The sequence below is a fragment of the Ursus americanus genome, chromosome 17 (assembly GCF_024610735.1).
Source record: "Ursus americanus isolate L20-20 chromosome 17, mUrsAme1.1.p, whole genome shotgun sequence".
NCBI classification, from domain to species: Eukaryota; Metazoa; Chordata; class Mammalia; order Carnivora; family Ursidae; genus Ursus; species Ursus americanus.
Window position 1 is genome coordinate 37,379,495 of NC_142143.1, and position 17,430 is coordinate 37,396,924.

At 32.8% G+C, this 17,430-nt stretch overlaps 1 protein-coding gene across 11 annotated transcripts in view; it reads left to right on the forward strand.

Moving 5' to 3' along the window:
• The window catches only part of PPP1R12A (protein phosphatase 1 regulatory subunit 12A), a 139,148-nt gene extending 122,664 nt beyond the window's left edge, over window positions 1–16,484 (forward strand). For 5 of the 11 annotated variants that reach the window (XM_045780013.2, XM_045780018.2, XM_045780017.2 and 2 more), the window contains 7 exons: window positions 1,344–1,360; window positions 2,451–2,586; window positions 4,487–4,591; window positions 9,201–9,248; window positions 11,698–11,748; window positions 12,630–12,799; window positions 14,293–16,484. In XM_045780013.2, coding sequence (XP_045635969.1) covers window positions 1,344–1,360; window positions 2,451–2,586; window positions 4,487–4,591; window positions 9,201–9,248; window positions 11,698–11,748; window positions 12,630–12,764 — 492 coding nt within the window. In that variant the 3' untranslated portion in view covers window positions 12,765–12,799; window positions 14,293–16,484. Of the gene's footprint in view, window positions 1–1,343; window positions 1,361–2,450; window positions 2,587–4,486; window positions 4,592–9,200; window positions 9,249–10,940; window positions 10,972–11,697; window positions 11,749–12,629; window positions 12,800–14,292 lie in introns of those variants that run through there. The other 6 variants (XM_045780014.2, XM_045780016.2, XM_045780020.2 and 3 more) reach the window with 3 other exon arrangements.
• The last annotated feature ends 946 nt before the right edge of the window (window positions 16,485–17,430 follow it).

The following is a 17,430-nucleotide window of genomic DNA, read 5'->3' on the forward strand; positions in this document are numbered from 1 at the left end:
AAGTCTAGTTAACATCCATTTCCACACGTAGTTACATTTTTTCTCTTGTGATAAGAACTTTCAAAGTCTGTTCTCTTAGCAATGTATGATTTTGAATCTCTTGAAAGTTGAAATTTAAATTCAAAATTGTCATGAAACTAATGAACAAATAATGAAATGAAGCATTACATCAAAAAAATAGGAAGCAAGTGCAAAGTTAAAATTGGTTTTGCAAAGGAAATTTAAATAGACTTTATTAGTAAGGTGTTTTTGGTCCAAATTAGACTTTAAACAATCCCAAAGGAACCCATTAATTTTACAGTGCATTCAAAGATAGATGCAATGGAAAAATACAATTACCTAATTCAGAAATTTAACAAACCATTTCTGAATAGCTGCCTTACAGAAAAGTGTAGTTTGAGCAAGAGCTTCGATAGAAAGGGAAAGAGCTAAAAATGACCACCAAAAAAAACCTACTTTGTCCCCAACTAAAATTCTTTTACCCTATGATCATTTCACCATTTAGATAAGAAGAGTTATGAAACATTGATAAAGTATACCATTTGCTTGAGAAAATTAAGTCGTAATTTCCTACCTCCAAGTTGCTAAACTTTGACGGAATTTGGAGCTGGATTTCTAGAAAGTAAATTTTAAAATTATGTGTATATTATTGCACATAAAATACCTTAGGTATTCATTTGTTTGCCTCTCGTGTTATTGCCTCAAAAACAGAAAAATGAGAAAAATAGTTGCTTTGGGATGTGACGTAGTAAACTTGACATTTGTTAATACAAATAAACATACTGCTTTCTCCTGAGTAGGTAGAAGTAATAGATATATGTCTTAGTTTCTTTTTTTTTCTTCTAATTAAAAATGTAGTATGGTGGCATTTGTAGGAATTCATAAAAGATGACTATAAATTGTGAAATGTAATTATATGGTTATTATGCATGAAAAATATATAGTGACTCTGTTCTAGAACTTCTGAACAATCACATTAAAGTTAAAGCATATATATAGTAGGGGCGCCTGGGTGGCTCAGTTGTTAAGCGTCTGCCTTCAGCTCAGGGCGTGATCCCAGAGTCCCGGGATCAAACCCCACATCAGGCTCCTCCATTGGGAGCCTGCTTCTTCCTCTCCCACTCCCCCTGCTTGTGTTCCCTCTCTCGCTGGCTGTCTCTCTCTCTGTCAAATAAATAAATAAAATCTTTAAAAAAAAATATATATATATATATATATATACAGTAAATAGATAAGTTAAATAGTGTGGAAAACAGTATAAATGTTAAATTTACTTCATCAATCAAGTTACTTTAATGAGAGTATAAAAATTAATATGCCTGTGTTTTTCTCTTTCTTTATAGACGGATTCCATTTCTAGGTATGTTTTACATTTTTACTGACTTTTTTCTTATTTTTATTCTGTGTTGCTTAGATATTTATAGATTTTGTAAGTTGGAATTATTTGAATAATAAAAATCTGTAGATGTTTAGGTGACCTAATAACTGTTACCAGCTTTCTTTGTCAAAGCCTTTGCTTCTAGTTCAATAGTCATAGTAAGTCACTAAAAAAGAAAATTTTTTCTTAAATCCTTACAACAGTGATAACTTTTTAAGTTTTCCTAAGCTTCCTAAGTTACTTCAGTATTAACTATGTCATTATTAACAGCAGAGGCTGATGAAAACCACCAGAAATGTATTTGATTAGGTATTCTGAATCTTCTCTCAGATCCCTGCTTTAGATAAAAGAAAAACAATGCAGACACTAAAAATTGTCATCTAGCTCAAAATTATTCACCTTTTAGAAAACTCCACGGTGTCCTTAAGTCTAATCTCCATTCCACTTCTCTCACTCATAAGAGTTAACCAAAACCTTGTAAAACCAAGAACAAATTTTTATATATTGATGATTCTGTTGAATTGAAATGTAGAAGCAATAGCATTTATCAGGAAAACGTAACCTGAATTCATAACGAGATAATAAGAAAATTCATGTACAGATGAGATTATTTTCCTTCTGTTTAGGGCAGACCTGTTATCTATCACTTTGGATAGAGGAGTTTATCAAATCTCAGCTGTTATTAATTTTTAAACAACTACATGCCACTTAAAGGAAAAGTGCTACCAATTCAAGTATAATACACCAACAGTTACAAGCCATGTTCTGATTTCAGAGATTTTAAAATGTAGAAGAGTACAGTTTAAAATTGTTGAAATAATTTATCATGATGTGAAACTAGTTCTGACTTTTTAGATATAGATATATTGAATCTCTTCCTCAAATAATAGAAATTAATAGTATTATAAATAACTTTCATTTATTATCACAAATACAGATGATAACAGATAATAGATGAAGGAGAATGTTACCTACTATTTTGGAATATCAAGTCAAAATATACTAGGATGCATGTTAATGGGAGCTGTAAAAGCCTATAATAAAGATTTTGACTTTGACTCATCTTTTAAAGATATGAAACCAGTTCCACATCAGCTGGTGATCGGTATGATTCCTTGCTGGGTCGCTCTGGATCATACACTTATTTAGAAGAAAGAAAACCTTATAGTAGCAGGCTAGAAAAGGACGACTCAACTGACTTCAAAAAGGTACTTGGGTTATTTAACTATATTTAATTAAAAATAGTCTTTTGTATTAATACATTTATATTTCGATATTATTCCTGGAAACTCATAATGAAATCAGTATCTTGAAATAACTTTAATTTTCAGTTTGGAGCACTAAATGGTACAGAGAATATAAATAGCTGTTTGTTTTTTAAAAGGAAGAGACTTTATTTCACACTTAAGTGTCTCAGGCCGATACTGTGATTGAGCTGAGAAAAGAGGCATGGATGCAGGTGGGCTGGGGGTGGGGGGTTGTATATGCATGTATACTCACGCAAGCATGAACACACACTTTTCTCTACCTATTTGTCAATAAGAGGCAGCCAAACAAAGAACAGAGCTCTTCCTAAGTGAATATAGTTTTTCCTAGGTAACTAAAAAACTTGTGGTAACGTAAGTGCTATCATGTCTTAAGGATGGAAGTATTTAAGAAGTAAGTTCTGGAAACTCAACAGTCTAGGATTCTGACTCATAATTCTTAATATTTTAAGCTTAGAATAAACATGAAGTTTGTTGGGGAAAAAGAAGGCTTGTGATATTTGTACATGTTCCCCCAAATAGTAGGCAGCTATTTGAATTGGTTTCTTACAAGCAAAGTCAGCAAAAGAAGGAAGGTGGAGGGTCAGTTTACATTATGTATAAGATTGTCATTCATTCAGTAAAGAATTAAACACTGTCCTAAGTAGTGAGCTTCTCCTCATGGGCAGTAGAGTTGGAGATACTGTCCTTGCTCTTATGGACATCTTCCATGTAGTAGAAGAGACCGACATGATCATACAGTCATATTAATAAATGTGTAACTTAAAAATTGAAACAATTATCTGAAGTAAAGAATCCATTTCATAAGAGTGTATAACAAAGGAAAGTGACAGGGCCTAAAGATAAGATTTCCTAAAGAAGTGAAGCTTCAGAAGCAAATCACAGAAGGACGATTAGTTAACTAGCAAAATGGAAGAAGAAAGTTTTCTAGATGGAGTGAAATAGAAAGACATAGACCTGGTGGTAGAAAGGCGCAGGATGCATTGAAGTAATTAAATTTTCAGTATGGCTGGTAGAGCAGAAGGGATGGTAGTGTGAGGTTGCACTTAGATGTACAGCCCAGGACCAGACCATACAGTGCTTTACAGGCTATTTTAAGGATATCTTTATACTGAACACTGGGAAGCTATTCAGGGGTTTCTGGTGTCAGGGTTAATGGAATGGTTGGCATATGAAGTTGAGATTATCATTTTTAAAAAGTCTACTCTTGCTGCTATGTATAGGACAAATTAGAGCGAGGTCAGGAAAATAATTCTAATTTTTACAATAGTCTAGATAAGAGATGATTTTAACCATCTATACTGGTAGTAGTAGGGATGGGGGAGAAAGAAGTAGTAGATTCAAATGTTACGAAAGTATTCAAGAAATATTTCACTTTCCTTAAAATTTTAGTAAAAGCAGTACAATTATAATGATAAATACAACTGATGCTCCACATCAGTGTCAGTTATTCAAGAGAGAATGATGCATAGAAAAGCTCACAGACCCCAGAAGAAGATCACAGTGGTTCCTCAGCTCTAGCTATAGTTGCTCTGCACTATGTGGTCCCTCTTTATCATATAACTGAATTTTTTTTTAATGGAAATACAAAAGGTAGATTTGTCAGTGCAGTCTTAAATTTTAAATACTAGAACTAATGTATTAAAGAGTTTCCATAGGACAAATACCTGCATGACCAAAAATTTTGCCTTGCAACCATAAAGCATTAAAATATTTTTAATGTATCCTTTAATGGCTCATATGTTACATTAATCTTTTTTGTTTTAATATTGCAAACTATTCAGTGGGAAATCTTAAAATAGTAAGAGAGCAGAAAAGTAATTTGTTGTTCTAATTTTTATAGCTTTATGAACAAATTCTAGCTGAAAATGAAAAGCTGAAAGCACAGCTACATGATACAAATATGGAACTGACCGATCTTAAATTACAATTGGAAAAGGCCACCCAGGTTTGTACCTTTTTCTCTTTGTTATCCTGAAGGTAATTGTTTTGATTTATTCTATCTAAAAAATTAGATTGAAATATTCTCAGGTGTTCCTTCGAAACATAAGTTTGGTTACTGATAATAGCTTATTAATAAGGAATCAAAATAATACAGTTTACTGATAACTTCATTTACTTCTTTCTAGAATAAATTAAAAATACAAAAGTAAAACCTTGTAATGGAAAGTTGAAGTATTTTTAAGCCAAAAATACCTATGTTGTGTTACATAAAGGGCTTAAATGCTTATTTCCCAGCATACCAAATGTAGGAAGGCATTAAAAGCATCTATACAGAATCTTCTTAGAGCCATTGAAAAATTTTATAATCGTTTTTATTCATTAGAAATATTTCCTGTTTGTCTCAAAATTGATATACTAATGCTTGAAGAAGATAGTTTGTCATTAACTCTTTTTATTTACCTTCTATGCAACAGCCTATAGGAGACCATTTTAGACAAGAAAATTGGGATAGCCAAACAAAATTCACAACCATATACATATGATCTAGGCTATGTATGATCTAGGCATTGTTTCCCAAGCTTTTTCCATGGAATACCAATTGTGGGAGATAGTAATAGGCACATTCCTTCCTCATTCTCTACCTGTCCCCTTCAAAGGAAAGAGTTTTGTGACCCAACTGTTTCATGGGAAATACTATACTACATCTTGGAGATTTTATAGGATACTACTCATGTGTTAAAAGGCTCTAAGCAGTCCTGTAATTTTTAAGAAAACAAACTTGTTTAATTTTAACATGAGACTTTGTAGTATAAACACATTTCTGCAGTTCAACTTTTGGAATCCAGTTTGAAATCACTCATCGAGAACTGACATGTCTGGTTCTATGAATAAGACTGTATTCTTTGGTCATTCTTTTACATTCATCTTTTTTATAATCTTTTAAGTTAATTTTCTATGTTGAACTTGTTACCAGGTCCCCTTTTCGTTGTTGTTAACCATTATTACATTGTGAAGCAGTTGTCTATGCACAATGGAGGCTTTGCTAAAATTCCAGGAATTAAGCTACCCTTATGAGGTTGAGGAGGCTCTGCAGATTCCATCATTTGATGAGGGTTTACTGTAAAGATACACAGAGAAGTAAGTCAGAACAAGAACACATTTCATAGTGAGGTGTCATAGAAACTTGGAATGTCATTCAAGTAACAACTTGCTGGGGTAACTTAGACTTCATGGTAAACTGGAAAGTCATCATTCTTTGGGTTGCATTAGTAGCTTCGTGAGCCTCCTCATACAAAAATATCATAACTAGTTTTCTGAAAATAACTTTAGCTCCAGAGATTTGATCATAATATTTTCTAAATAAAAATGTCCACTGCTTTAAAAAAAAAAAAAAAGAGTCCACTGCTTCCTACTGCTGTATTCTGGCATTACAGTGAGTCAGCTAATCTGTGTTTTTACTGCTTACTACCTTCTCTGTTTCTCTGCTCTTCTTCCTACCCTGTTGTCATTTAATTTTTCCTAGATGTCTCTCATTCTAAGTCTGCAAGAAGGGGATCTGATAGAATTAGAATTAGCCAGTTATTATCAGCATGGAGCAGTCCTGTTACCATTTCATAGGACACTGGACAACCTAGAGCAAGCTGCCTTTAGGTCATGTACCAATTTCTGATCCTATGGATTGTGGCCAGAAAAACAAGTTACTATTAACTGCCTTAGTAGACATTCTAAGTACCATGCCCAGTATACTGAATGAATAATGGAAAGGGTAATTCAGAATATAAGATATTGGTAAATACTCAGAGTTAATATCTTAGTTGGAAAAACAGTGTAAATGTTTTTAATTTTAAGTGTCCATGTAAAAGCAAAGCTGATAAACATTAAACTTTTTGTTCAATTTTAAAGTATTTATCCTGAGCATTTAAGTCTACTATGAATCATTCCACCTGATTTTTATTTTCTTTTTGGGGCATTACTTCCATAACTATTCATGGGTATACATACTGATAACGGTTTGACAGTTGCATAGAGTTTTTTCCAAGGGAACTATCATCCTATTAATAGTGAGTTTGACACGAACGAAGGAAACAAAGAGATAAACCAAAAAACAGACTCTTAATTATAGAGAGTGAACAGATGGTTACCAGAGGGGCAGTGGGTGGGGGGATGGGTGAAATAGGTAAAGGAGATAAGGAATACACTTATCTTGAGAATCACTGAGTAATGAATGTATAGAATTTTTGAATCACTACACTGTACACCTGAAACTAACACTGTAGGATAACTAGGCTGGCATTAAAGTAAAACAAAAACCAAAAAAAAAAAAAAAATAGTGAGTTTGACAACACTTGGCCAAGGGATTCTAGAATCCTTGAATCCTGCCTTCGTCCAGCCACCCTCCTTCCTGTAGTCTCCCAACTGAGGCTGATTTACCAGAAACTGGTTCGATGAATAATATTTTGTCAAATGTCAATTCACTAGATTCACTGAATATGATTTTTAACAGCTTTAACTAGAACATTAACCAAAAATATTAACTAAAGTTGATTTTTTAACCTTAAGAAGTTAGCAGATGAATCATAAAATTGCTAAAATGTTCCTATATGAAGAAGAATCCGCAAAAAAATGCTAATTTTCCATCTAAAATTTTGTTGACTTATATGTAATGGCATTGTTTCAGCTGCTTCTGAATTCTTTTGGGTGCTTTTGAATGTCATTTTTAAATTTTTCAGTCTTTATTTTTTTTCAAGTAATGTGTACACCCAGCATGGGGCTCAAACTCACAACCCTGAGATCAAGAGTCCCATACTATTCTGATGGAGCCATCCAGGCACCACTACATTTTTCAGTCTTTAAAGCATTTTTTAGGATTCATTTGCATATCCTCGAGGGGCATATTTTTGTATTTTTAGCAGTTAAATATAAATTTTAATTTAAAAACATCAAAAAATCAGAATTAGCTGAAAAGTCTCATCATACTTGAAATTCTCAATTTGATTTCTAACAATAAGTAATTAAAATATGTCAACTTTTATTTTTCCAGAAAGAGTAACCACAAAAGCATAAAACCATTTAAAACAACAGAGAAAAGGAGGGATACCTGGCTGTGATTAGATCTTTAAATTTTATATACCATAAAAAAGAAATTGTGAAAAGAAGATCAAAAAGTAACTTGGTTACAGGCCTTGATGAGACTAAAGTGTGAATGCTGAAATGGTTGACAGAATAGAAAATTACATAAAGAAACGTTTAGGGCGCCTGGCTTGGCTCAGTCAGTAGAGTGCAGCTGTTGTTCTTGGGGTAGTAGGTTTGAGCCCTGTGTTGGGTGTAGAGATTACTTAAAAATAAAATTGAAAAAGAAGAAGAAAAAAGGGAAATATGTAATTAATGATGAAATATATTTTTAAGTATATTTTGTGGTTAATAGTCATAAAAAAGCATTCTTGTTAAAGTTGTCAAAAACCATTTTTGGTAAGTTGGTAAAATTGATTATTCAACAAATTCACTTTTGGGAAATGAGTCATTTGATGGTTTTTATAGCAAACTGACCAGGAATCCAAGGGAGATATATGTACAGAAGTCAGTGTAAGAACTAGGATACCACTTGTTTTTTGTTGGTTTTTTTTTTTTTTTAAGATTTTATTTATTTGAGAGAGAGAGTGTGTATAAGTGGGAGGAAGAGCAGAGAGAGAAGCAGACTCCACGCTGAGCAAGGAGCCTGACGTGGGGCTCAATCCCAGGACCCTGAGATCATGACCTGATCTGAAGGCAGACGCTCAACCAACTGAGCCACCCAGGGGCCCCTAGGAACTACTTGTTTTTAACTGGGCCTTTACTCAGTATCCACGTGCAGACCCCTCAGGTACTGGCTGTAACATATGGCTTAAAACCCCTTCTATTTCCCAGGTCTCAGGATTTTGTCAACTTTGAGTTGATAGCATAGTACCATTGATACATAGTACAGTATCATTTCCTGATACAAAGCAGGAAAAATGAGAGCCCTAAGTACCAGGAAAAGAAAAGCTATATAGTTAGGATTTCTTATAAGTGACAGGGTGTAGTTCCTTACCAATTTTGGAGCATGGATGATTGGAAAAGAAACTCTAGATAGAGAGTGAGCAATAGGAAGCTGTGAGAGACACCAGAATTTAGGCCAGTTTACTGGCTTGGCTGCATGGATACTCACTCATCCTAGTCCAACTACCTTTCAGCCACGGTCCTAGAATCTGACCATTCAGATTAGCCACTCCTCCGAGTGGTGTGTAAGAGAGAGCTTGAGCATCGGACAGGAAACTCTAGGATGTTATGGTTTTGTTCCACAGTACTCACCCATCTTTAGCCCCTACTATACTGCGTAAAGACCTGAGAAAAAGTGACGGGTAGACCATGAGAGCTGTGGAGACCATTCTATTTCTAAGCATTTCTTTAACTCTCTGTTGTTTCAATACAAGGTTGTTTTCTCTTTTCTTTATTTATACCTGTGTATTACTCTACCTGAATTATGTGATTTATTTGAACACCACTAGAGGAGATACTATGGTCCTCCTTCATTCACCTTCACCACCCCCCACCTTTATTGCGCTTATATCCCTTTTATATTTCTTACTTCGTTACAGAGACAAGAAAGGTTTGCTGATAGGTCACTATTAGAAATGGAAAAAAGGGTAAGTATCCATTTTATTGAATAATCATTTTCCCCCTTTATTGTTTTACATAAGCAACAGTAAGTTTTTTTGTTTTCTTTTAATTTTATTTTTATGAATGGTAATTTTTGTTAGTGTAGATTAATATTTTAATTATGAATGTTTTCTGGCTTAGCTTCTTTGTACAGTTCTGTGGGATCTCTCTAGGTGTGAAATTACCTTACCTCTCTAGGTATTATGACTTAATTTACCATGTTATTCTTTTAACAGATTAAAAAAAATCTTTGCCTTGATTCTGAAATGCACACGTTATGATAGTGCATCCGATGTTTTTGAAGTGCCATTTATCTCTTTGGTTTTCTGTTGTATACTTAAAACATTCTGATGCATACATTTAGTTTAAGTCTTTAGAAAATTTAAATCCATTCTTAAAGTTTGTAAAGATTCTAAGGACATCAAATTCTCAAATTTCTTTTAAAGTTAATAATACTTTATTTAATTTTGAATTTAAATATTTAAATTAAATAGTATATTTTAAATAAAAAAAATTGACTACTAGAAAAGCCTTTTGCCCTTTTATGTCTTCCTATAATTTTTTATTTGGCAACGATATATTCATTTGTATTTCTCATTTATTATTGTTATTGCTCAGAGGTCTAGCAGTGGCCATAGGAAGAACTCTGCAGTTTAGTCTGAGCAGTTGAGAGTATATAAATGATCAAAAGTTAAAGGAAAAGAGTGTCCGTTAGTCCAAGTGAGCAGTGGCTAGACCTACAAGGTTTCAGCCAGACAAGAAAGTACATCCTGGGTAGCTAGGTCAAAGAATAAATAATCAGGAGCCGTTGATAAAATATTTTCCTCCATTCCATTATAAAAATAGCCAATTTACCTTTTTGACAAAAAAAAAAAAAATGAGAGAAATGATGTCTGTCTTTTTTTATCTAGACTTGTGCACACGTGGTGCACACGTTTATATTCTGACATACTCACCTAACCTTCTTTGTTTGCCTGTCAAAGGCAAATAAATTACAAAGTAGCTAATTTACTTTCAATTTAACAGATATTACTAATCCTAGTATTAATAATATCTGCTAATAACATTTATTCAGCACTCTGATGTACCAGGCAGGCACTGGGCTAATAAGCACTTTACATGTATTTTTCTTAACCATATTTTTTGATGTTATTAAGTTTGTCAAACAGAAGAAGTTGCCTACAACTTTATAGTTGCTGATTTGGTGACAAGACAGTTTGGTATAGTGTTCTTGTCTTGCTTTGCCAGAAAGTAGTTAAAATCTTGAAGGTACCTAATAAAATTGAGGATAATGAGGCTGAAGGAAATATGTTATTTATGAGATTTCACCAAGTTATTAGGATCAGATATGATGCTATATATCCTAGTGTTTTGGGAAGTGCAGTAGTTTTTATGAATTAGTCATGGCTGTATTATTAACTAGGAGGAAGTTCTGTTCATAGAAGATAACATTTTTGTCTATATAATAGTGTTTAAACCAGCTATTAATAGAATAACATGGTACTTAAAAGACTATGAGTAGGAGTCCCATCTACTTTTTACATCACATAATCTAAAAACATTAACATTTACAGTAAATATACTGCTTTACTAAATATCAACATTAATTATTAATCTGGGAAAGAATGTCTTGGAAATTCTAGTGATTAAACTAAATTTAAATGGTTTGTATCTGAAAGGTGACCGGCAAGAGTCAGTATCTTCTGGGCGGTATGACCTAACAACCAAAGTTTTACAGCACATTAATTACTGCTGCTTGCTTTTTGCGTAACACCCTAGAGTGCTTATTATTTAAGGGAGAATAAAACCGTACACTGCAGTAATATATCGTATGTTGCCTTTGCCTGTCACTCGTGGAAAGGAGGTACTTTAAGTGCTGCAGTTGCTTCTTCATTAGATTCACTGCATTAATGCTGCACACGGTATCAACCTAAATACAAAGCTATAAAGTCAGTTGGATAAATAATGACTAGTAAACATTGTAGGTGGAAGAGATGAACTTCTCTTAGATCCTTTGGATATTTTAAAGTACACATATTTTAGGCATGTTTGCTGCTTGCGTTTCTGCTTCTGTCACTGTAGAATAATTGCATCTATGTGTGATTTTTTTTTTCTTTTCTATATAATCCTCAGTCTTGAGTATTGGTTTATTCCTAAGTTTTATGTGAACTAAAAAAATAGTTTGAACATGTTATGTAGCATCTTACTAGAAAGTCAAAGCTTTGAAGAAAGAGCTTATAGAAATTAATAAAAATAATCTTCATATTTACTTCTCTCAAAATTTGGAAAGCTCTTTACACATCACTGGCATCACATCTTTTTCCACACTGCTCCTGATTTGATTTTTGACTCTAAAGTGTCACTCTTTCACAATTTAGAAGAAAATTAAGAATATAATAATTATGTGATTAATATTGGTACCTTAAATTGATCTAGGAACGAAGAGCTCTAGAAAGAAGAATATCTGAAATGGAAGAAGAGCTCAAAGTAAGTAAACCTTGCTATGACTTATAAGAGATAGTGCTGTTTATCAACTCAGGTGTTACAGTATTCTTATAGATATTATGTTTATGTTAATTGTTCTCTGTACTGATTATGTAGTTTGTGAATTATCGATATCTTGTGCTTCTCTTCTTCCTACATCTAGGTTTTATGTGAGCTAGGAGAATATAATCAACTCATTTCGTTAATCACTTTTTAATGGCTCTTTTGATGTTCAGGTATAGAAGAAATTAGACAGTAATGACTATAAGATTTGGGATTTATTATTTATTCACATTTCACATACTCTGTTTCTTGGAGAATAAATGGTGGAAGGGGTGTCAATACAAAAATATTTTCCTTTGAAAATAAAGGACATTACAGTAGTGGATGAGCAGAGCTCTGCTTTATTGAACTCCGAATTACCTATAGAAGTAACTATTTGTTTTGAATGTTGGAAGGAATCCTCTTTGCTGGGGAAAAAATAGCATAGTTAATTGGTTAGTTTTTATTGTATTATCTTGCATAAAACGTCTTTATCACATTATGAATTAATGAACTGATACATAGGACAATGTTCCTGTAGAATTAAAATTTCAAGAGTTAATTATTGTATTACTGAATTTGGTTCCTTATTAAAATGTTATTATTGAATGGCTTTGGAGACAGTTTTTGGATTTTGTTATATATTTTGTTTGATATGGAATTTTAGGACTACACTGTTTAGCTTTGCAAATCTCAGGGAATGAATATCCTTATAGATATTCATTCAAGACTCTTAATTTTTTCTTCTTGTATGCATTATCTGTGATTCTTTGTATTTTTATTGTACGCTTTCCCATTTTCTTATTTTTTTATTTTCTATTTCTTTGTTCTAATTCCTGCAGAACCTGCACCAAATAAAGCAAATTCAAACTCTGAGAGAGTTAAATGAGCGACTGCTGACTGAGAATAGGGCCTTGACAAGAGTGGTAGCCAAGCGCTCAGGGTTCTGTAGGCATCTGCAGTCTGTAAACCTGTAATTTATAGTTTCATCATTTCTTCTTGGTAGAGCCAGGCAGGTGTTTTTGTATTAGTAAGCGTGTCTTAAGCTCACTTTTACAAATTAATGCCATTATGTCTGAAGCTTATCATGTAACTGTTAATTATGCATGGCTTCTCAGAATGTTAGAAAGTGTCACTAATTGTATATTCTGACTGATAAACTACAATAAATTTAGGAAATGATTTAAGGATTTAAAGACTTGTCTGCACTTTTGCAAAGCTTTATACATTTTTGGCTCTACAGATATTTTAAGGATTAAATATTTAAATATAACTTTAAAATTCTTTTCTAGAAAGAAAATGGAACATAAGCAGTATAACATATTTTACTTATAATTAATATGTTGAAGCTAAAGATTAAGCATGCTTTACCTTTTTTTCAAAATAATACAATTTCAGTCAGAACCACTGTAGTTAATATTCTCTTAGTTCTTTATTACAGAGGTATCCTAATACATAAACTTCAGATTACTATGGTTTAGATCCATACATTGTGAACACAAGAATTCATTGGTTCCACGTAAAGTTAAGCTCTTCATAAAGATTTTGCTTAACTTAATTATGCCAAGTAGAAGTTTTACTTTTATCTAATTTTACAACTTAGTACATTTTGATAGCTGAGGAAAGATATTGAAAGATATTTTAAGCACCTTGGAAAGTATGTTTTAATGTCCAGAATATAAGCTGTTCCACTTCCTAGCAAATCTGGCAGAGCACGTGTGATTTAATTGATTCTTAGTGGAAAATCCAGTTTACTGATAACATTTCTACCCCCTCCTTCAGTGTGACTATAAAACAGAAAATAGATTTGCTTTGAGGACGTAAGGATGTGTTTTTCTGTTTGCTTCAAATACTGGTGGTTTTTTCAATGCTTAGGTATTTTCATCAATACAGACTGACTACTTCGGCTTATAAATTATTTTGTACTATTCTAATAATAGTAATAGTTATTATAACTTAACGAGCACCTATCTTGGATCACACATTGTACTACATGCTTAAACTTGGTACTACAAATGAATCCTTTAAGGAATTTTAATAATTTAGAACAAATCTAACTTCCTCAATACTATGCTAAATAGGCTGGTTTCCTTGTGGAATAATAGTAAGTACTGTGGTTTGAGGTCTGATGTAAATAAAGTAAAAGGCCTCAGTTTAGGTGCCGACAGGAAGTCTTAGAGGAACTCCCTTTGAGAGCCCATCCTAACAAAAACAGGCTTCATTTTCTTGGCTGCTCTAATATGGTGTGCTTGTGAGTCGTAATAGCGGGTGATTTAGTACATTCCAATTGATAACTTTGGGAGAATAAACCTTTAATTCCATCATTTATTAAACTAATTAGCTTCACAAATCAAGCTTTTTCTTTCTTTCATATATGTTTTAGCCACTAGAAATTTATATAACTGACAAAGCTTGTTCATGTGTCTTGTGGTGAAAACATAAAATTTATGAAGAGTAACATCGTATCTTCTTATTGAAGTAAAACTTTTATTTTTCCCCTCACAGATGTTACCAGACCTAAAAGCAGACAACCAGAGGCTAAAGGATGAAAATGGGGCCTTGATTAGAGTTATAAGCAAACTTTCCAAATAAAAAGCAGCAAATAATGGAATTGCACATATTAGCAACCTAGTGGACCATAACTGACAGTCACTGGAAGCCTGAGAAGAATCCTTGGAGACTGTCATTTTCGGATATCCTGCCAAATGCCCTCTTATCTAGGAATTTTGTTTTGTTTAATTTTCTGGTTTTTTTTTTTTTCTTGTATCAAGACCATTGTTTCATGTTAATGCAGCTGCTGAGAAGATTTTTTTTTTAATGACTGAGAAAACTTGTTTACAGCTCCAGCATATAAGGAAAGTGTTCAAGGCCAGATATGCCTCAGATATTTAACCAGTAAGCCTTAGTTGTACATAAATACTTTTGTGTCAACAGAAACTTTCAGCTCTCACAGAAGACAGTTATTCAACATTTTTTGATGTGCCACAGTTTCCGGTTTTTCGATATTTAATTTTTTGCTTTACATCTAAGTTTGGGTTTGTATTTTTTTCCTTCTAACTCTTCATGTGGCAGACTCTTCTATGTTTTCACAGCTTTCTCATTTACAGAAAAGAACACTGTTCTTCTGATATCATTGTTATGTATTAGGCTAATGCTGTGTTGTCTTCCACCTGGAACTGAATTGCTTGGTGGAACATTTGCTTTCACTGTTTGTGCAATATGCATTTATTTCTTATATGAATGCTTTAAAGTCAATTGAGATTAGATTCTTTTAAGTCCTGTTTTCTGCCTTCATTGGTCACTTTTTGTTTTTGTTTGTTTTTTATTATTGTAGTATAAGATGTTAGATTCTGTAATCTTCACATTCATTTTAGCAGGTACTGAGTGATGCTGTATATATAAATAAGTGTATTGTTTTGATTTTTAGACCACCACATGGCATGCTTGACTATTTCCTTATTTCAAATGTCTGTTAATGCAAAGTAGGCTACTCCATAATAGTGTTAAAACAAAATTTGCTAACAATGTGATATAAAGACTTTAAAAGTAACACATTATATGGAGCCCTATCTTTACAAAAGTTTTCTACTGTAAAGTGCTTTTACTTTTATTTCCAGTTTTCATTTGATAGTATTCAACCACAATTAAAGTTGCATAAGATAATTGCTTCACATTTCACATACCTATATTTATCTGAGTGCTGTCTAAAACTGTTGTGCTAGCCAAAGTAATGCTATGAAATCATTTGCAGACTTAACCCGTGAGTTAATGTTAAATGCACTGTTATTGCCATGTGAAGAGGCATTGACTTTGATACCACCATCATGTTCAGACCATTTTATACATTTCAGTGGCCTTTTTAAAAAAAAAAAAAAAAAAGGAAAAGGAAAAAAAAAAAAAGCAAAACCAAGTACATAGTGAAGATGGCTTTAATTTGGACAAATAGCTTTTATATTTTCATCAAACCATGCAAAAAAAAATTACATCTTTCTGGCACATAACTGTCTCCTTAACCACTGAACAGTTCAGCCATTTGAATAAATTGTACATCATAAAGCTTATAGTAGCTAATTGTATTATTGATTGTATTGTATACTATATTAAATGTGAATTTGTACCCCTTCATTTTAAAAGGTCATTGTGTTCTACTGCCTATTTTAGATTACTTTGGGGCTGGGAAAGGGTGTTTTGGTAAGCAGGATTTTAAGTCCTCTCTCTCTTGATTGGTTTTATGAAGATATAAGGTTATGCTCTTACTACCAAGCTCAGGATTCTTGATTTTTAAAGGTACAAGGATAGTTATGGGAATTTTATTTTTGGTTATATTTGAACTGTATGAATGGTGGGTCTGAATATAGAGAATTTCCATGGTCTTATGTGGACGTAAAATATACAGATAATTGATAAGTTTGAGTGACTGCAACATGTTCTGGTTGCACAACAGTTAGGCATGCTAAGGATTATATTTGTGAAGTTTGGATGCCTGTGAAGAATGATTAAATACATGTTTCTAATATTTTAGTGTTTTGTATTTAGGTTATTTATTCTTTGTATCTAAAACTGAACAGCTACTGTGCTATATTGATTTTATTGGTAGTATTGAGCAGACCTTGTTTCTGCATGAAACTAGTTGCAAAACCCACTATTTTGGAAATAAAAATGTATTTTGACATATACAAATAAAATGAATAAAACTATTTTAAATGTGTGACCTTTTACTGAAGACATTTAAATTTTGTTCTGAGATATTTAAATTCTGCATGGGTATTTTTTCACTAATTGCTTTACTTGGATTCCAATTTGAATAATTTCTGAAATTGTAATATTGTGATAATTTGCACAACATTGTACATGCACATCTGTAAATGCAATCTTAATTGCCATATTTATGCAATCTGTGTACCAATTTGGACAAATGTTTATATATTTTACATAAAGCTGTCTGTATGCAGAATCTGAGAACTAGTTTTTTTATGATAATAAGTGGGTAAAAAACAATAACAGTGAGTCTCAAGGTAGTAGAGGCTTTGTAGCACAAGATTTCATTTACATAAACATCTTGTGGTTTCTAAACTAAACCTGTGCTTTTTTCTTAGCTGCAAACATGGGCTTGGGAGTACATATAAAGATAATATTCCATTGAGATGTAAAATATTATTCTTCAACCTAGGTTTGTCCAAAGTTCAACCTCTCCCCCCCATCTACTTACACATCTAAATATAACTATCATAGCAGGCACTTTCAGTTTGGAAACTTTGGTAGAGGACTTGTAGTAAGCCTGTGTTTTAACTGAATACAACAAGAATTGAATTATCTTCTTTCTATTTCCAGTACTTTACCCTATGCATGGTCACAGAACGAAAGATGTTACTGTTGTTTGCCTTCACATGCCAGTACTTCAAAGCCAAATGAAAAGCAGCTATCGAACTGTGTTGGAGAGTATTCATATAAAAAGTAGATACTCACCAGTCCATTAGGCTACTTTGCTCTTTTGCTTACAGGTTTATTATCACTTAGTCTTTCCTGGCTAATCTGAAACAGTCATGACTCTCAATGTCCACTCTCACTGAGTTTGTTGTCGTAAGAAGCAGATAATCCAGAAGGCCAAATTCTCTCTACTCTAGGACCATGTATTTCCCATAG